Source organism: Sus scrofa, chromosome 6 (assembly GCF_000003025.6).
Source record: "Sus scrofa isolate TJ Tabasco breed Duroc chromosome 6, Sscrofa11.1, whole genome shotgun sequence".
Taxonomy (NCBI): domain Eukaryota; kingdom Metazoa; phylum Chordata; class Mammalia; order Artiodactyla; family Suidae; genus Sus; species Sus scrofa.
The window spans coordinates 159294983-159315731 of record NC_010448.4 but is presented as its reverse complement, the minus strand read 5'-3'; the positions used below and the strand labels follow the sequence as shown (position 1 = coordinate 159315731).

The 20749-nt window shown below is 43.2% G+C and overlaps 1 protein-coding gene across 1 annotated transcript in view; it reads left to right on the top strand.

The window, feature by feature from the left end:
* SCP2 (sterol carrier protein 2) overlaps nt 747-20749 on the top strand; it is a 123941-nt gene continuing 103938 nt past the window's right edge. The window contains 10 exon segments of the mRNA NM_001168415.1: nt 747-806; nt 11685; nt 11688; nt 11691-11706; nt 11709-11739; nt 15383-15454; nt 18585-18716; nt 19988-20038; nt 20041; nt 20044-20050. Coding sequence (NP_001161887.1) covers nt 747-806; nt 11685; nt 11688; nt 11691-11706; nt 11709-11739; nt 15383-15454; nt 18585-18716; nt 19988-20038; nt 20041; nt 20044-20050 — 372 coding nt within the window.

Here is a 20749-nt window from a genome sequence, read left to right as displayed (position 1 = left end):
GGTGACTCCTCTGAGCCCGCACCGGTGCTGAATAAACCTTGCTTTTCCATATCTCCGAGTGCTGTTTGTCTCCTTCCGTTGCCACAGTTTTTGCGGTTTCCGCAACACCTTCAGCTAGGCTCCAGGGACAGGTAGGGAAAGTGGAAAGGGGGTATTCTTCTCCCCTTCTCTGATTAGCTGGAGATTTTACTAAGTAGACCCATTCTTTGCTGCCTAGGCCAGGGAGGCTCTTTAGAATCACCTGGGGGATACTTTCTAAATATTGATGCCTAGGCTCTACCCCCCCAGGGGACTCTGATTCAGTAGTGTGGGCTCCGGATGTGGGTGTTTTGAACCTATGGTGATTTTTATTAAGGGTGGCATGGCGTATGTAAATATACATTATCTTTTAGGCCTTTTGAAAAATAATAAAAACCGCCTGTGATCTGAGGGTCCACTTGGTTCAATTCCCCTCCCGGGGCTAAGGACGTCTCCGGCAAAGCGCAGGCCCCCACCCCCACCCCCACCCCCACCCCAACGGTGAACTCCAGCTAAGCTTAGCGCTTGCCCACCGCGGGTTCCCTTAACACTCCCCGCCCTCAAAGGAGCAGGCCCCGCCCCCGTCCCCGCGCAGGCGCACGGCGCCTACCTGCTTCCGGTGCACTGCTACTTAAGCGCTGGGGGCGTAGGCGCTGTCAGCCTGCGACCGAGTCGGGCAGGCTGTGTGACATTCGCTGTGCCATCCTGTACCTGGAACCGTTTGAGCTATGCCTTTGGCCACGTCTCTGCCCCGCCGTGTATTTGTGGTGGGGGTCGGCATGACCAAGGTAAACAGAGCAGTGGGACCCCCGCAGGTGGGCATATCGGGGCTTGGCGTTGTGTCAGTCGGTCCTGCCTACCCGGAGGGCGCCCTGGGCACCCCATCGCCCAGCTCGGCCTTGGCCTTGGCCCTGGGGGCGACAGAGTGGCGACTCGGGTAGGTTGTGAGATGGGTTGTGATGTAAGCTGACTTTGCAGGATCGTAATGTCGCAGGCTTGTTCCTTTGGCCGTACGTTCCTCCGTTCCTTTTCCTCCCTGGATGTCGCTGTTTGTGAAGGATCCCCGAGATAACCCAAAGTCCGTAGCACCTTTGAATCTGAGTGGAATCGTAAGGTTTGTGGATCTTTGATTGTGGCAAGGCCCGCTTGACACCCGAAAGGAGAGCAGGTCGCCAGTTTGCACTTCCATGAATATTCCCTGTGGGTCCCTTCTCAGGGCCTGTTCCAAGTGTGGATGAGAAGGAGAGGCGTGAGTGATGCTCCGCGTCTCGCCACGCGTGGCGGGTTTTCTGGATCTTCTAACCTTTGTGTTTCTCAGGGGGTGCACGGCGTGGTATTCAGGAGGCCAGAGGCTCCCCTTACCGTCTCAGTTCTTGGCACCCGCACCAGCCCTGTTCTCCAATAACGCCAAACCGCCTTTTTCGCACCACACATTTTTTATGCCTCGGATGCTTTGCTTTCTATTGTTTTCACTACTTGTCTTCACTTGGTTCACTTATTCGCATTTTTAAAAGATTAATTCAGATCTTCTCCAAGAAGCCTCTGATCCTCCTGACTTTCCCACAGAGCTCTGTACTTACCTCTGTCTTAGTACTTCCTATTTTATACTGAAATTCCATTTATATGCCTATATTAGCATGTCAGATCTTCCAAGTGAGTGTACCTTGCCTAATTCATTGCTATACCTCTAGCACCTTGAAAATGCCTCGTGCCCGAAGACCCTCAGTGAATGTTAGTTAAACAAATATTAAATGGATATGCTTTCTGAAAGAGAGTTCCTAGAAGAAGTTCTCTTTCTGAGGAAAAAGGCTTAGGCTTTTATTATCTTACCCAGTGGGCTGAGAGTACACACAGCAATCAAAACATATAAATAGATAACTCAAGTAATACCTTTTTTTTTCCCTCTCTTTTTGTCTTTTTAGGCCCACACCCGCGGCATATGGAGGTTCCCAGGCTAGGGGTTGAATCGAAGCTGTAGCCACCGGCCTACACCAGAGCCATAGCAACGCCAGAGCCGAACCTCGAGTCTGTGACCTACACCACAGCTCATGGCAGTGCTGGATCCTTAACCCACTGAGCGAGGCCAGGCATCGAACCCACAACCTCATGGTTCCCAGTCGGATTCGTTAACCACTGAGCCACAACGGGAACTAATTTATTTATTTATTTTTCAAGTAATACATTATGAAGTAGACACTTGGAGATCATCCGATTGTCGTGGGAGATGGGGCTTCTGGTATAGGTGGACAGTAAGACCTTTTAAAGTGTATTGATGCAGTCATATCCTCCACCATGGGCTGTTAAATGCCTGGTTATATTGTCTGTGTAGAAAAGCACTGAGTTTTCTAACTCTTTGGGAAATAGATATTTTTATTTTTCCTCAAGTTGGGAGGTGGAGGTGTGGGAGGTGTTAGTTAACAATTTTCAGGGAGGAAATTGGGAGTAGGGAGAGTAGCTTTCTTGATGTGCTTACTAGACCAGTGAGTGTACTTCCCTCTGGATTTTGATCTTTTGGAACTTGGAAGAGGGTTTAATGAAGAGGAGCTTAGGGCGTTCCCGTCGTGGCGCAGGGGTTAATGAAAAAAGAGGGAGCTTAGTAGATTATACTTTAAGCACTGTTTGTAGGTCGAAACTGGTCGGATTTCTGTGTTGTGGTTCTTAATTTAAATAGCTGAATTCCTAGACTGCTTGAAGTTCTCTCTCTTTTTTTAATTAAAGCTTTCTTAATGAGGTTTGTTTTTTTTTTTCTTTTTGTCTTTTGTTGTTGTTGTTGTTGCTATTTCTTGGGCCGCTCCGGTGACATATAGAGGTCCCCAGGCTAGGGGTTGAATCGGAGCTGTAGCCACCAGCCTACGCCAGAGCCACAGCAACGCAGGATCCGAGCCGCGTCTGCAACCTACACCACAGCTCACGGCAACACCGGATTGTTAACCCACTGAGCAAGGGCAGGGACCGAACCCGCAACCTCATGGTTCCTAGTCGGATTCGTTAACCACTGCGCCACGACGGGAACTCCTTAATGAGGTTTTATTATCAGTGTTGGAAGTTCATTCTTTTCCTTTTTTTTTCTTTTGTCTTTTAGGGCCACATCCACGGCATATGGAGGTTCCCAGGCTAGGAGTCTAATCGAGCCATAGCCGCTGGCCTACGCCAGATCCACAGCAACTCGGGATCTGAGCTGCGTCTGCGACCTACGCTATGGGTCACGGCAACGCCAGATCCTTAACCCACTGAGCAAGGCCAGGGATCAAACCCGCAACCCCATGGTTCCTAGTAGGATTCGCTAACGACTGCATCAGGATGGAACTCCTGGAAGTTCATTCTTATCGTAAAATAGAATTCATGTGGTGCATGTCAGTGGGGTTTAACTAAATTACAACTACCACCTGGCTGACAGCCCCTTGTTTATACTGCTTACCTTCAATTTAAACTCTTCCTGTTTTCAAGAACTGGTCTGTCTTAGTCTGTTCAGGTTGCTCTGACAGCAGTACATGACCTGGGTGGCTTAAACAAGAATATTTACTTCTCAATGTTCTGGAGGCTGGAAAGTTCAATACCAAGGCACGGGCAGATTTGGTGAGGTCCTGCTTCCTGGTTCATAACAGCTATTTATGGCAGAAGAGCAAGGGAACTTCTTGGGCTCTTTTTTTTCCCTTTTCTTTTTACCTGTAGCATATGGAAGTTCTTAGGCTAGGGGTTGAATCAGAGTTGCACCTGCCAGCCTACACCATAGTCAGGCTGGATCAGAGCCTCATCTGCAACCTATGCTGCAGCTTGCACAGTTCCAGATTCTTAACCCACTGAGAGAGGCCAGGGATCAAATCTGCATCCTCATGGATACTAATTGGGGTTTATTACTGCAGAGGCACCACAGGAGCTCCAGTAACTTACCTATCTTGATACTGTTCCTAAATTTTGAAATTGCATTACGGAAAAATCTCATGTTCTTCCATACTATCTCTAACACACGGTGCTGTTATAATTATTCATCAGTTAAGCATATATTCAGTAAACTATAGTGTGTGCTATATGCTGATAGGTTTCTAGGGGATGGCGATGAGACTGTTCAGGTTGGGCAACAGGGGACAAGGACCTATGGAAAGTCACTTGTGAAGCATGATTGACCATCCTGCCTGCTTGTGTTAATCCCTGCCCTTGGCGGTTGTCACACTTATCCAGCATGAGACAGGGAGGAGACACACACTCTTTTGCCACACCTGCCCCCCCCACCGCCCACACATTGTTTCTGCCAAGTTTCTCCTACCACCAGCGCTTATAAGCAGAATGCCTCCTCGCAGTCCCTGCTGTTGTCATCCTGAGCTCAGCCCATCCATTTCAGATGCCTCAAAAAATCTTTCTCTTGCTTTACCAATGGGCCTTGTGCGTTCCTCCCTTGACAAACAGTCTCTTTTTGGGGAGGAGAAATACCGTTATTTTTTCACAAATACTTCATATTTTTCATTGTTTATGTTAACATTAATGGGTTTAATTTTTATTGAATTGAAAGCTTTATTAAATGTCCTGTCTTAAGTGCCAAGAGTGTAAATATTGGTAAATATAACCCTTAGGATCAAAAGCACGTTGGCATCTTCAGTGTCTTTAAGAGTGTAAAGTAGCCTTGAGGCTGAGGAGTTTTGCGAATCGCTGGGTCTAGTCATCGAGCACCAACAGCTGCTAACAACACAAAGACAGTAATCCAGTGTTACATGTTTTCTGGTGAAAGAATACACCACCACCTATAATTTTGTCAAGGGGATAGAATGTGCGTATGCAAGCTTCTGGATCCAGTTGCCAGTTTGCAGGAAATAAAGAGAACAGAAGAACTGTGGAACAGCATGAGTTCTCAGTCTACAAAGCCCAGGGTCCGGGAAGCTCTAGGCCAAATGCTCTGGGTTCTTTAGCAGATACATTGAGAGGAAGAGAAAATAGTGGAGGGAACCTGTAGATTAAAAGAGAATTTAGGAGTTCCCGTCGTGGCTCAGTGGTTAACGAATCCGACTAGGAACCATGAGGTTGTGGGTTTGATCCCTGGCCTCTGCCCAGTGGGTTGGGGATCCGGCCTTGCCGTGAGCTGTGGTGTAGGTCGCAGACACTGCTCGGATCTGGTGTTGCTGTGGCTGTGTGTAGGCCGCAGGCAATCGCTCCCATTAGACCCCTAGCCTGGGAAACCCCCCCCACACACAAAAAAGAGCATTTAAAGCCCATAAAATTTTGTAAAAAACGCAAGACGGAACTATAGTGTGTACAGGTAGATACCTGGGTGTGAAATACTCCAAGGAAGTGATTACTGTAAGAATAGGATAGTAATTACTCTGGGAGGGGATGGGATTGAGATTGGGATAGAGTATTAGAGGAGTTTCTGGCAGGCAAGGTTTAATTTTTTAGTCTAGGAGGTAGGTGTCAAAGACAGAGCTGGACAGCGGTTAAAGGTTTGGTGTTGTCACCCGAATCATCGGGTGGCTGCTGAGCGTGGCTTTGATCCCTGGCCAAGGACGTCATATACCTGGGGAGGGGGAGGATCGTGGACATTAGGTAAATGTCAGGAGAGATTTAATCAGTCGTATGGTATTGCGAAAGGGCAAGAGGAGGGCAGAGGGAACTGAGCTAACTTTATACAGAGTGACTGGGTATTTTAAAGGGAAAATAAGGGAATCAGGAGGGTGGTGAGTAGGGCTCAGTGCAGTAGTCCCTTGGTGTCACTGGGGGGATTGATCCAGGATCTCTCTCAGATACCAAATCCATGGATGCTCAGCCCTTTTCATCGACCCTCTGTATTTACAGACACAGAACCCATGGATGCAGAGGGCCAGATGGAGGGTCAGGGCAGTGAAAACTTACATAAAGTGGGAAGGGGGGAGGTTAGTTCACGTGAAACCCATCTGGATTTGCTGATTGGCATTTTTCCCAAGCTGGGACACCAGCTCTATCTTCAGGTGTTGGACGAAAGAAGCAAGAAATTCTCTTGCTAGGCTTTGAGTTTTCTAAGACGGGCCACTTTAACTGGGCCAGGGTCCCCCAGGTCTTTATAGGCCCAGGCTGAGACTGAGTAGAAAGAAGGCTTAGAGGATCCTGGCTAGAATTTGGTGAAGGAGAGAATCTTTGTCAATGGTTCCAAGAGGTTTACTTTAAAATAATTCATAGGGGTGTGTGTGTGTGTGTTGTGGTTTCCTATATCTCTGTTATTTATGATAAAAAGGTTAAAACTTTAAAAATGGGGCAGTTAACTCCAGGAAAAACAAAGCAAAATGAAATTGTGTGATAAATCGTAGTGGCCCACAGAAAGAAACTAATAAGGAGAGCACTGAGTCTAATTAATAAAAAACTGATTCACCACGTGAGGAGGATGAGGGAACTGTAGAAGTCTCTGTGCGGTGCCCAAGAGACCTGCTTCTCATTGGCCCCCATTGGAGACTGTGATATTATTTCTTAATTGATTTTATTTTTTATTTTATTTTTTATTACTCAATGAATTATTACATTTATAGTTGTGCTAAATTGATTTTAAAAAATAAATAATAGCATAAGACTATTTAGGAACATGACATTTATAAAAAATATCTAAAAGAATGGAGCCCGTCCTGGCTCAGCATAACAACCCGACTAGATCCAGAGAGCAGGTTCATCCTGGTCTTGCCAGTGGGTTAAGATCCTCGTTGCCGTAGCTTGGTGTAGTCACAGATCGGCTCAGATCCCTCATTGCTGTGGTTGTGGCATAGGCTGGTAGCTACAGCTCCGATTGGACTCTAGCCTGGGAGTCTCCATATGCCCTGGGTGTGGCCCTAAAAAGACTAAAAAAAAAAAAAAAAAAAAAAAAAAAAAAAAAAAGAAAGAAAGAAACCTAAAAGAATTGAAAATGCATGTCTTGGGAGCAAGTAAGGCTAGTGGATGAAGGGTAATGGAACAAGATAACTTTTTTTAAAGTATAGTTGATTAAAATGTGCCAACTTCAGCAAAGTGACTCAGCCACACACACACACACACACACACACACATTCTTTTTCAAATATTATTTTCCATCATGGTCTGTCCCAGGAGATTGGATATAGTCCCTGTACTACACAGTGGGACCTTGTCGTTTATCCATTCGAAATACGATAGTTTGCCTCTACTAACCCGAAACTCCCCATCTATCCCATTGCCTCCCCTCTCCTCCCTGGTAACCACAAGTCTTCTCTGTGTTGGTGAGTCTGTTTCTGTTTTGTAGATAGGTTCATTTGTGCTCAAGATTGCTATTTTTTTATAACTTTGTGGTAGGTATTTTTTATTTTATTTTTTGCATTTCTTTGATTAAAAAAATGAAAACTAAGAAACAAATACAAATGGAATGTTACCACCCTCAGAAATTCCCTTCTTCCCTTGTGCAGCCACTGACTCTTGCTGCAAAGGGTTACCATTATCCTGGCTTCTGACCTTTAATAGCACAGAATAGTTTCGGCTCTTTTGTTCATGTTAAGTTTGTGAGATTCGGCCTTAATTTCTCTTTTTTGTCTCTTTGCCTTTTTAGGGCCGAACCCACAGCATATGGAGGTTCCCAGGCTAGGGGTTGAGTCGGGCTGTAGCCACCAGCCTAGGCCACAGCCACAGCAACACCAGATCCCAGCCGTGTCTGCGGCTTACACCACAGCTCACGGCAACGCCAGATCCTTAACCCACTGAGTAAGGCCAGGGATCGAACCCGCAACCTCATGGTTCCTAGTCAGACTTGTTTCCACTGGACAAAATGGGACCTCCTTCATTCAGTCTCAACAGTGCATTTAGAACGATCTAATGTGTAAGCCTTCTCAACCCCGTCTTTGTCTTTTAAAAATAGGGCTCTATTTTTCAAAGCGGTTTCAGGTTGCAAAATTGAGCAGAAAGTACAGAAAGTACAGAGTTCCTACATGCTCCCTGCCCCCACATGTGTACAGCCTTGCCCGCTGTCAATAATCAGCATCGGAGTGGCACAGTTGTTAAATCGATGAACCCGTATTGACACATCAGTATTACTCAAAGCCAAAGTTTCTATTAGTGCTCACTCTTGGTGTTTTTATTCTCTGATTGGGCAAATATATGATGACCTGTATTCCGCATCTTAAAGAGTAGTTTCACTGCCCTGAAAGTCCTCTGTGCTCTGCCTCTTCATCCTCCTCCCTTTATCCCTGACAACTATTGATCTTTTTTACTGTCTCCAGAGTTTTGCCTTTTCTAGAATGTCTTATAGTTGGAATCATACAGTATACATAGTCTTTTCAGATTGGCTTCTTACTTAGTAATATACATTTAAATTCCTCCATGTCTTTCCATGGTTTGATAGCTCATATCTTTTTAGTGCTGATAACCTTCTGTTATCTGGTTGTACCTCTGTTTATTTATCCTTTCACCTGGTAAAGACATCTTGGTTGCTTCCAGATTTGCCAGTTATAATAAAGCTGCTGTAAACATCTGTGGGCAGGTTTTTGTGTGAATAAGTTTAAAAAATTTTTTTTTTGTTGAAGTATGCTTGCTTTACAATGTTGTGTTATTTCTGCTGTACAGCAAAGTGACACACGTATATATATATGTATTCTTTTCCATGTTCTTTTCCATTATGATTTATCATCGGATATGGACTATAGCTCCCTGTGCTATACAGTAGGACCTTGTTTATCCATCCGATATATATAGTGGTGTGCATTTGCTAATCCCACACTCCCAGCCCTTGGCAACCATAAGTTTGTTCTCTATGACTTAAGTTTTTAACTCATTAAATCTAAGGAGAACAGTTTGCTGGATAATACGTTAAGAGGGGATTTTGGTAAGACACTGTCAAAACTGTCTCCCACGTGTCTGTACCATTTGGCTTCCCATCACCAACGAATGAGAGTTCCTGCTGCTCCATATCCTTGCCGGCATTTGGTATTGTAGTTGTATCTCTTTGTTTATTTCAGTTTCTTTTTAAAAATCCGTTGTTGGCGTTCCCTGCTGTGGCGCAACAGTATGTGTGTCATCTCTGGAGCGCAGGGACAAAGGTCCCCCCCCCACCTAGCGCAGTGTGTTGAGCTTTGGCATTGCACAGTGTGGCATAGGCTGCGTTGCAACTAGGATCTGATCCTGGCTGGACACTCCATATGTCGCAGGGCAGCCACAAAAGAAAAAAAGATTCAGTGTCTTCAGGATAAAGCCCAGGAAACATGTAAAGGTCACTTGTGAGTTGGTTCTGTAGCCAGATTGCCTGTAGTTGAAATTCCTCTCAATGAGCTGTGTTTCTTTGGCAAGTGATTTAATTCTCTGTGCCTTAGTTTCTTATCTTAAATTGTATAATAATAGTATTATTAGGGTTGTTGTGGGTTAACAGTATATATTGAGTCTTAGTACAGTGAGTAAGAGAGTAAGTGCCCAGTAAGTGTTGTAGTTATCATTGTTTGGTCCCAAGTAACTTTTCTGTCCTTATCACTTGCCATTTCCCATTATGCGTTTCACTCTGTAGGATAAATTATTTGCATATAAAGTGCCAAATTCTCTCACTTCTAGGCTTTTGCTCTAAAATTTCCTTTCTTTCATTTGCCTAACTTCTACTCATCCTTAAAGACGTAATTAAATTTTTTTTGAATTATAGTTGATTTGCAATGTTCCTTCAATTTCTGCTGTATAGTAAGTGACCAACTGCATATGCACACATTGGGACAGTGCCTTTTTTTTTTTCATTTTCGATTATGTTCTAGCCCAAGAGACTGGGCACAATTCCGTGCTGTACAGGACCTCACCTCATTCAATGTAGCAGTCAGCATCTGCTACCCAACTCCCATCTATCCTGTCTCTCCCTCTTCCCTGGCACATAATTCTGCCCCCATGGTCCATGATAGGTTTCTGTTTTGTAGATAGATCATTTGCGTCATATTTTGACTCCACATATAGGTGATATCATTGGTATTTGTCTTTCTCTTTCTGGCTTACTTCATTAGTATGAGAATCTCTATTCTATTCATGTTGCTGCAAATGGCATTATTTTGTCCTTTTTATGGTGAATAGTATTTTGTTGTATATATGTACACGTCTTCTTAATCATTCATCTGTTAGTGGCATTCTGGGTTGTTTCATGTCTTGACTTTTTGAATAGTGTTGCAGTGAATATAGGGGCGCATGTATCTTTCTCAATGAAATTTTGTTTGGATATACCCAGGAGTGGGATTGCTGGATCATGTGGCCGTTTTTTTTTTTTTTTTTTTTTTTTTTTTTTTGTCTTTTGTCCTTTAGGCCACACCGCTGCATATGGAGGTTCCCAGGCTAGGGGTCTAATCAGAGCTGTTGCTGCCGGCCTATGCCACAGCCATAGCAATGCCAGATCCGAGCCATGTCTGAGACCTGCACCACAGCTCACGGCAATTCTGGTAGTTCTATTTAGTTTTCTGAGGTACCTCCATAAAGGAAACCATAAAAAAATGAAAGAAGGAGTTCCCATCGTGGCTCAGTGGTTAACGAATCTGACAAGGAACCATGAGTTGCAGGTTCGATCCTGGCTTGCTCAGTGGGTTAAGGATCTGGTGTTGCCGTGAGCTGTGGTGTAGGTCACAGATGTGGCTCAGATCTGGCATTGCTGTGGCTCTGGTGTAGGCCGATGGCTACAGCTCGACTAGACCCCTAGCCTGGGAACCTCCATATGCTGCAGGTGCGGCCCTAAAAGACAAAGCCAAAAAAAAAAAAAGAAAGACAGCCCACAGAATGGGAGAATATCTTTGCACATGATGCAACCAACAAAACTTAATCTCAAAATTACGACACTCATTCAACTCAACGACAAAAAACGAACAACCCATGGAAAATGGCAGAAGACCAAAATAACATTTCTCCAAAAGACATCAGATGGCCAACAGGCACATGAAAAATGCTCACACTTTCTTTCTTTCTTTCTTTCTTTCTTTCTTTCTTTCTTTTTTCTTCTTTCATTCTTCTTCTTTCTTCTTTCTTTCTTTCTTTCCTTTTTCTTTCTTCTTTCTTTCTTTCTTCCTTCCTTCCTTCCTTCCTTCTTCCTTCCTTCCTTCCTTTCTTCTTCTTTTCTTTGTCTTTTCTCATTTCAGGGCGCACCTGCGCTATGGAGGTTCCAGGCTAGGGTCTAATCAGAGCTGTTGCCACTGGACTACCCAGAGCACAGCAATGCCAGATCCGAGCGCATCTGCACCCACCCCTCACGCAACGCCGGATCCTAATCCACGGCCAGGATCGAACCCGCACCTCTGGTCCAGTGGATTTGTTCTGATCCCCACGGGAACCTCAACGTTCTAATATAGAGAAACAATCAGACTACGTGAGTACACTTCACAATTAGATGGTCAAAAATCAAACAACCAATGCTGGAGGGTGTGGAGAAAGGGATCCTGCTTCACTGTTGGTGGAATGAAAATTGGTACACCATAGGAAACAGTGTGGAGTTACTTAAAAACTTAATTTAAATAGCAGTTTCTCTGGGAAGCCAAGGCTGGGTAATTGTCTCTCCAAATCATTCTGTGCTTACGATTCTATGGTGTAATTGCCTGTTTTCTAATAGACCGAAGCTCCTGAGGGCACAGACTGTTATTTATTATCACAAGCCAGAACACAATAGGTGCTCAGTACGTTTTCATTTAATGAATAGATGAATGAATTTCTGCGTGCTGTGTTGTGAGAAATCTAACTGTATTTGTTTCTATTATTATCTCCTTCTGTGTTTCTAGTTCTGAGCCTGGGGATGCGAATTCAAAGACTACCCGGACTTGGCAAAGGAAGCAGGTAATATAGAACGGTTAGATCTCTGATCCTTGTAGTTGATGTGTGCCTGTTTCGATTGTGGAGCAACTTGCAACCTTACAGGAAGCTTGGACAAGGGAGGAACCCATTCAGACAATTGCCTAGTGGCTCATAGAAAGGAGAAAGGAAAAGAGCTTGGGCATTCTCAGCTAGACAGCCAGAGCAGACAGTGGTTGTGATTTGCTATCAGCTGTTTGTTGGGACAGCAAAGCCTCTAGGTGGACAGTGGAGTCTTTACAAGGGATAACTTGATTCTGTGTGTTTTACTTAGGTTGGACAGGAGTTCCGTCGAGGCTTAGTGGTTAATGATCCGACTAGGAACCATGAGGTGCGGGTTCATCCCTGGCCTTGCTCAGTGGGTTAAGGATCCGGCATTGCTGAGCTGTGGTGTAGGTCGCAACGTGGCTCGGTCCGGCATTGCTATGGCTCTGGTGTAGGCCGGTGGCTACAGCTCCGATTAGACCTCTGCCTGGGAACTCTATGCCGCAGGAAGTGGCCCTAGAAAGGCAAAAAGACACACACACACACACACACACACACAAAAGATTTAGGACAAAATTTAGTCTTCCTTCCTAGAAGAGAGTTGATCACATTAAATGCATTAAATACCTGTAAGTGGTTTCCTCTCTCACTGAGCCAACATAATAATTTTTCTCCTTTCACTAGGCTGGTGTGTGATTAAATGAGTCATGCAGTTTGTTTATTCTAGTGAGTGGTAATATGTCAAGGGAAGGACTTGGGTGAGTCCTTGTGAACGAATACAGGACGGGCCCACGAGTGTGTGTGTCTTGGTCCTTGTCGTCTCAGCATCCTCAGAGTCACATGATTGGGTAGGCTAAGCTGCTGACCATGGACCTGAGTTCTCGCGAGAGACCCTCATCCATATTCTCTTTAAAAGAAAAAAGAAGAGGGTAAGCCTAAGAGCCTCTTTACATGGTGGAAAGAAATGTTTCAGTTTCAGGACAAGCCGTCTAGGCCTCAGTATCCGTGGTTAGGGGGTGTGGGAAACACAGGCTTCCCGCACGTGGAGACTTGGGCGTACTTCCCACGACATTATTAGGTGTGGGGCTCCTTCTGGGAAGCCTTCCTGGCTTTCAGTCCTGCCAGCTTGTTGCCAGGCAACCCAAAAGAGTTACTGTGGTTTTCATTAGGGTACTGTCTCCACGAGTAGCAGTACACCCAGTGCTCATAAATTAGATCTTGTTTCAGCTCTACACAGGGCTCAAGGTCCTGTCCCCCACAAGGAAAGTTCATGAGATTTGATTAGCTGATGTTGATTTTCCAGGTGGACACTCTTCAATGTTTATCTTTTGCTGTTGAACCTTCTCCTTTTGACTGATGTTTTCAAACAGCTTCTGCTTTCTCTGAAATAGGAGAGTTTTAATCGTTCTTTCTATATATTTTTTGTTCTCTTTTATTTAATGGAAATTTGGAAGTGACTTTAATATATACTAATATTATTTTGTGACCCAGGCCTACCACTGTTAACATCTTGGCATATTCTTTTTTTTTTTTTTTTTTTGCTTTACTTTTTAGGGCCGCACTCGTGGCATATGGAGGTTCCAGGCTAGGGGTCAAATCAGAGCTACAGCTGCTGGCCTCACCACAGCCACAGCAACATCAGATCCAAGCCGCGTCTGTGACCTACACCACAGCTCACAGCAATGCCAGATCCTTAACCCACTGATCGAGGCCAGGGATTGAACCCACAACCTCATGGCTCCTAGTCGGATTCGTTTCTATTGCACCATGACGGGAACTCCAACTTTTTGATATTTTAGAAGAACTGTGGTGGACATCTTGCTAAACATAGTAGTTGTTCTTCTTTCTAGTTGCTTTTGAGGACTGTGCCTAGAAGCAGACTCATAAGAACAACAGCTATGAATAGTTTTTAAGACTCTCGTCAAATTATCTTTCAGATGATTTATATTATGAGAGTTTCACTAGCAGCATATGGAAATGCTCCTTTGAACATAATCTCACCACCATTATTATAAGTAAAACATTAATTATTTTGCTCATATGCTAACTGGTCTGATCAAACCAGTCTTGTAATCAAACATGTATCTTCTTAAGTTAAAAAAATTCAAACACATTCATATGGTTAGAAAACACACACACAGTATGGCTTGTCCTTCCCAGGCCTCTCCCCAGGGGGGGCAACTTTTTTTTTTTTTTTTTTTTTTTGGTCTTTTTAGGGCCGCACCTGTGGCCTATGGAGATTCTCAGGCTAAGAGTTGAATTGGAGTTGTAGCTGCTGACCTGTGCCACAGCCACAGCAACACGGGATCCTAGCTGGTCTGTGACCTACACCACAGCTCACGGCAAACAGGATCCTTACCCACTGATCGAGGCCGGGGATTGGCCTATATTCTCATGGTTACTAGTCAGGTTCGTTTCCGCTGAGCCACGCAGGAACTCCCAACTCTTTAACTGGTTTGGCTTTAGTTCTTCTGGGGTTCACTCCATGTCTATAAGTGTTTGTTCCACCATACTGATTCAGTTTTTAATTATACCATTTTAAACATACGGTTTGTTTCTCGTTCTGGAAGGGAGGATTTAGGTACGCCTTCTCTCCAGCTTCTACTGTCCTCTTCCTAGTTTTATTTTCATCTTTTTCTCAGTTCCTCCCCTTGGTCATTTTCTACACTTTGGATAGCATCCTTCAAAGTCCACTTCTTGTCCATAGCCGGTCATCGCTTGTCCTGGCTTTAAAAGGTGACAATATGGGAGTTCCCGTCGTGGTGCATGGTGGTTAACGAATCCGACTAGGAACCATGAGGTTGCGGGTTCGGTCCCTGCCCTTGCTCAGTGGGTTAAGGATCTGGTGTTGCCGTGAGCTGTGGTGTAGGTCGCAGACACGGCTCAGATCCCGCATTGCTGTTGCTGTGGCGTAGGCCGGTGGATACAGCTCCAACTCGACCCCTAGCCTGGGAAACCTCCATATGCCGCAGGTGTGGCCTAAAAAAAAAAAGACAAAAATAAATAATAAATAAGAGATACAATATGAGTGCTCCCACACTCCCTATCCCTAACAGTGAATTTGCCTGATTTTTGCCCTCTAGGTCTGTGCTAGCAGCACAGAGATGAGTAAGACATCTTGCCATTAGAGAGCTTAAGACTCTTTGGATTTAATATTTTAGTGAGGTGTACAGTTGGAAAAAGAAAATGTCAATCAAAAAAAAAAAAAAAAAAAAAAAGAGGTGTGGGGAGTTCCCAGTGTGGCGCAGCGGATACAAATCCGACTAGGAACCATGAGGTTCATCCCTGGCCTCGCTCAGTGGATTGGGGATCGGCCTTGCCGTGAGCTGTGGTGTAGGCCGGCAGCTGTAGCTCGGATTAGACCCCTAGCCTGGAACTCCATGTGCTGCAGGCGCGGCCCTAAAAAAGAAGCAGCAAAAAAAAAAAAAAAAAAAAGAGGTGTGGAAAATTGTTGGCAGTAGCTTAGAGGAAGAATGGATAACCTCTGAAAGGTGATAGGACTTCTGAAGCTGAGATGAATTGGATGCAGGATTTGTCATTTGAATTGAACATAGACTCTCTGGAGGTAGGTTTACTTTGAAAAAATTCTAAACTTACTTTACTTACTTAAAGCACTGTTCAGTGAAACCTGTTTTTTTTATAGGCCAGAAGGCTTTAGCGGATGCCCAGATCCCTTACTCAGCAGTGGAACAGGCATGTGTTGGCTACGTTTATGGTAAGTGGTAGACTATGTATTCTGAAAATTATTCACCTAAATTTATCAGCAACTGCATAAACAATGCAGAGGAATTTGTGAATTTTAACCCTCAAAACTCAGAATTCAGAGTTTTATTTTCATCATTCCTAGGTTTTCCTTACATGTCAGCCTAGTTTGTGTGTACATATAGATATATATACATATAGATATATTTTGCCACTATTATGTGCCAAAATAGGACACAAATTAAAAACATGTTTTATCCTTAAAAAAGAAAAAATTACTGATAGTTCTACTCTATAGATATAATACTATTCAAAAGATAAATTTTTGTTCTTTATTGTCTTATAATCTGTATTTATTGACTTTGTGTCTAATAAAACTTTTTTCATTAAACTTTTTTTTTTCCTCTTTTTGCTTTTTAGGCCCACACCTGTGGCATATGGAGGTTCCCAGGCTAGGGTCTAATCGGAGCTACAGCTGCTGGCCTATGTCACAGCCACAGCAACACCAGATCCAAGCCGCGCCTGCAACATACGCTTCAGCTCATGGCAATGCTGGATCTTTAACCCACTGAGCAAGGCCGGGAATCGAACCTGCAACCTCATGGTTCCTAGTCGGATTAATTTCTGCTGTGCTGTGATGGGAACTCCCATCATTAAACTTTTTTCTGGTTAGAAAGATGGTATATACTAATTGTAATTTAAAAAAAAAGGAATGACACAAAAGCATAAGAAAAAATGTCACCTGTGATCTCATTACCCAGAGATTATTACCATTAATTTTTTTGGTGTGTATCCTTCAGTGAGCATGAACGTGTGTAAAGATGTATGCACAATAATTTTTTCTTCAAATAAGGAACAGTTACATACTTTTTGGGACCCCTTTCCTCATTTTACTGTGTTCAATATTTCCCAAGTCATTAAGTCTACTTTCATATCATCATTAATATTTTTCATTTTTTTGGAATGAATTAAATATTTACATATTACATGGTACAAAAATACAAAAGATGGATGGTTTTGTAGTGGAAAGACTCACTCTTATTCCTGTTTCCCTGTCTCATGGTTCCCTTCCCTTAAACAACCAATTTCACTAACTCTTTGTTTTTTGGTTTTTTTTTTTTGGTTTTTTTGCTTTTTAGGGCCGAACCTGTGCACATGGAGGTTCCCAGGCTAGGTGTCAAATCAGAGCTGTAGCTGCCGGCCTACGCCACAGCCACAGCAATGCGGGATCGGAGCCGTGTCTGTGACCTTCACCACAGCTCACGGCAACACAGGATCTTTAACCCACTGAGTGAGGCCAGGGATCGAACCTGTATGCTCATGAATACTGGTTGGGTTCATTACCACTGAGCCACAGTGGGAACTCCTGCAGTTGGATTCTTAACCCACTGTGCTACAGTGGGACCTCAATCAACTATACTTAAAAAAAAGAAAAAAAAAGAATTTTTCTAGTCTTTTCACAGCATTTTAAATTATTGCGTAATATTCTATCTTGGAGATTTATTACAGTTTAATCAGTAGTAGTAATGGTACTCTATTCTTGGACGTTTTAAGTTATTTCTAACTTCTAGTTACTATAAAAGTCCGTAGTGACCATTAATGTAGATGAATCTTTGTACAGATCTGTGATTATGTCTTTGGGATTTCAAGATATGAAGAGAATTCTTTTTTTTTTTTTTTTTTTTTTTGTCTTTGTCTTTTGTCTTTTTTGTTGTTGTTGTTGTTGCTATTTCTTGGGCTGCTCCCGCGGCATATGGAGGTTCCCAGGCTAGGGGTCGAATCGGAGCTGTAGCCACCGGCCTACGCCAGAGCCACAGCAACGCGGGATCCGAGCCGCGTCTGCGACCTACACCACAGCTCACGGCAACGCCGGATCGTTAACCCACTGAGCAAGGCAGGACCGAACCCGCAACCTCATGGTTCCTAGTGGGATTCGTTAACCACTGCGCCACGACGGGAACTCCTGAAGAGAATTCTTGAAGGAAAATTTACTCGGTCAAAGAGATGCATAATGTATTTATGAAAAGGAGGGCCTAAACCATGCTGTTTTCCCTGAAAACTTCTGGAGAGTCTGTATCTTTTTTTTTTTTTTTTAATATATATATTTTTTTATTTTCCCACTGTACAGCAAGGGGTCAGGTTATCCTTACATGTATACATTACAATTACATTTTTCCCCCACCCTTTCTTCTGTTGCAACATGAGTATCTAGACATAGTTCTCAATGCTACTCTGCAGGATCTCCTTGTAAATCTATTCTAAGTTGTGTTGATAAGCCCAAGCTCCGGATCCCTCCACTCCCTCCCCCTCCCATCAGGCAGCCACATGGAGAATCTGTATCTTTTATTTATTTATTTTTTTGTCTTTCTTTTTTTTTCAGGGCCGCACCCGCGGCACATGGAGGTTCCTAGGCTAGGGGTCCAATCGGAGCTGTAGTTGCTGGCCTACACGCCAGCCACAGCAACCCGCGGGGTTTGAGCCACGTTTGCCATCTACAGTACAGCTCACGGCAATGCAGGTCCTTAACCTACTGAGCAAGGCCAGGGATCGAACCCGCATCCTCATGGATGCTAGTCCAGTTCACTAACTGCGGAGCCACAGTGGATACTCCGCGTCTGTGTCTTTTAAGTGTTTCCATCATACTCCAGCCCATCTGCCCTAGTGACCATGTTACTTAGGAAAGGGAGACAAATGTGAGGTCAACTTGGATCATTATTTTTCTGAACTGCCCTGGCATGCAGGCTCTTTTAACTTTTTGAAGTTGTGAAACTGTATATGAAGAGAAAAGTCATGGCTCCTCAGTCAACTGGTTTAGTTTTAAAAGATTTATAATTGACAGTATACATGGAATATTGCTTTCTTTATTATGCAGCCCTAGCCAGACTGAATGATTTGCTATTACTTGGCCATTTCTCTACTTTCCTACCTCTGTATTGTGTAAGGAAAGCGCACATAGTCTTTGTTTTGAGAATTTTACATTTGCAGAGTAAACAATGCTGAGTACATTGTCAGTAGTTCTTTTTTGCCCATGTGGTAGGCTAGACAACAAACGCATGATAACTGGAAAAGCGGTAAGTAGTGTCATGTTACATTGCAGCTCCCTAATTACCATGTTGCATATATAATTCTTTTTTTCTATGTAGGTGACTCCACCTGTGGGCAGAGGTCTATATATCACAGTTTGGGACTGACCGGAATTCCTATAATCAATGTCAACAATAACTGTTCTACTGGCTCAACTGCTTTGTTTATGGCCCGGCAACTGATTCAGGGTGGTGAGAAGTGCCTATTTGTCTAGTGTATTTAAGTAGACATGGGGTTATGCCCTCTCTTTTATCATTTCTCCATATGACCACCAGAGGGGTTGCTTTTATAATGTAAAATAAATAATTTTATTGAGATGTACTTTATATTCCATAAAATTCATCCCTTTAAAGTGTACAATTCAGTGTTTTTTTTAGTATATTCACAGGTTTGTGCAGCTATTACCCCTCTCTGTTTTTTTTTTTTTTTTTTCTTTTACCTTTTCGGGTGTACCTGCGGCATGCAGAATTTCCTGGGCCAGGGATAAAACCAGTGACACAGCAGCGACCTATGCTGCTGAGCCATAAGGGAACTCCTCCAGATACCTAATCTTGGAACATTTATATCACCCCAGAAAGAAAGCTGTATCTAGCATTCGCTTCCTATTTTCCCCTCCCCAGGACCCCTGGCACCCCCTAATCTCCTTTTTGTCTCTTATCGATTTACCTGTTCTGAACAATATACAAATGGAATCGTAGTACAAGGGCTTCTGTTGTTTCTTTCATTTCTCATATTTTCACAGTTCATCCATATTGTAGTGTGAGTCAGTACTTCATTCATTTTTTATGGCCTAGTAATAATCCGTTGTATGGATACATCACATTGTGTTTATCCATTTATCACAATGGGTTGTTTCTACTTTTTTTTTTTTTAAAGCTGCACTCGTGGCATTTCGGAGGTTCCCAGGCTAGGGATCCAAATCGAAGCTGTAGCCACTGGCTTATGCCACAGCCATAGCAATGCCAGATCTGATCCGTGTCTGCGACCCACATCGCAACTCATGGCAATGCTGGATCCCTAATCCACTGAGCAGGGCCAGGGTCAAACCCGAGTCCTTATGGGTACTAGTTGGATTCCAGTGGAACTCCTTGTTTTGCTGTTCTCATTTTAGATGCTCTTCTCTCAAAGAATAATCTGTTGAGACTTTGATAATATCAGAACCTTTTATTTAATGTTTACAATTAAAAATAAGCTATTTATATTTGTTCTTCACTAGAACATATTCCACGGTAATCAAAAATTTTATAACATTGAGAACCAAGGTAGAATTAGATACATCATTGATTTTTCTCATCTTAACCATATAAGAATTTTCTCTGTAACTTTTCACTTATTAACATTTTTAGGATTATAGCATATTTTTACATTTTGTATAAATTGACATATTTATTAAATTGAAGTATTACTGGTATTTGTTGGGTGTTTGGAATCAAGTTTTTCAAATAATTGTATTTCTTTCAAGGTCTGGCAGATTGTGTCTTGGCTCTTGGGTTTGAGAAGATGGAAAAGGGATCCTTAACTTAGTGTGAGTATCATTCATTCTTATTTTGGAGGTTTTTAAAAGATTTTTATTTTTTCCATGTAGTCGATTTACAATGTTCTGCCAATTTCTGCTTACGGCAAGTGACCCAGTCCTACATGTTACGTATTACATACAAACACACCACACATACACTTTCTTTTTCTCACATTACCTCCCTCATGTTCCATCACAAGTGACTAGAGGTAGTTCCCTGTGCTATACAGCAGGGTCTCATTGCTTATCCACTCCAGATGCAATAGTTTGTGTCTACAACCCAATTCCCGGTCCATTCCACTCCTCCCCCTCCCCTTGGCAACTACAAGCCTGTTCTCTAAGTCCATGAGTTTGTTTCTTTTCTGTAGATAGTGTTATTTGTGCCGTATATTAGATACCAGATTATAAACGGTATATATGGTATCTGTCTTCTCTTTCTGACTACTGTACTTAGTATGAGCATCTCTAGTTCCATCCATGCTGCTGCAAATGGCATTATTTTGTTCTTTTTATGGCTGAGTAGTATTCAGTGTGTATATGTACCACATCTTCTTCATCATTCATCTTTTGATGGACGTTGAGGCTGTTTCCATGTCTGGTGATTGTGAATAGTGCTGCAGTGAACATAGGGGTGAATGTATCTTTTCAAGGAAAACTTTGTCTGGATATATGCCCAGGAGTGGGATTGCTGGGTCATAAGGTAGTTCT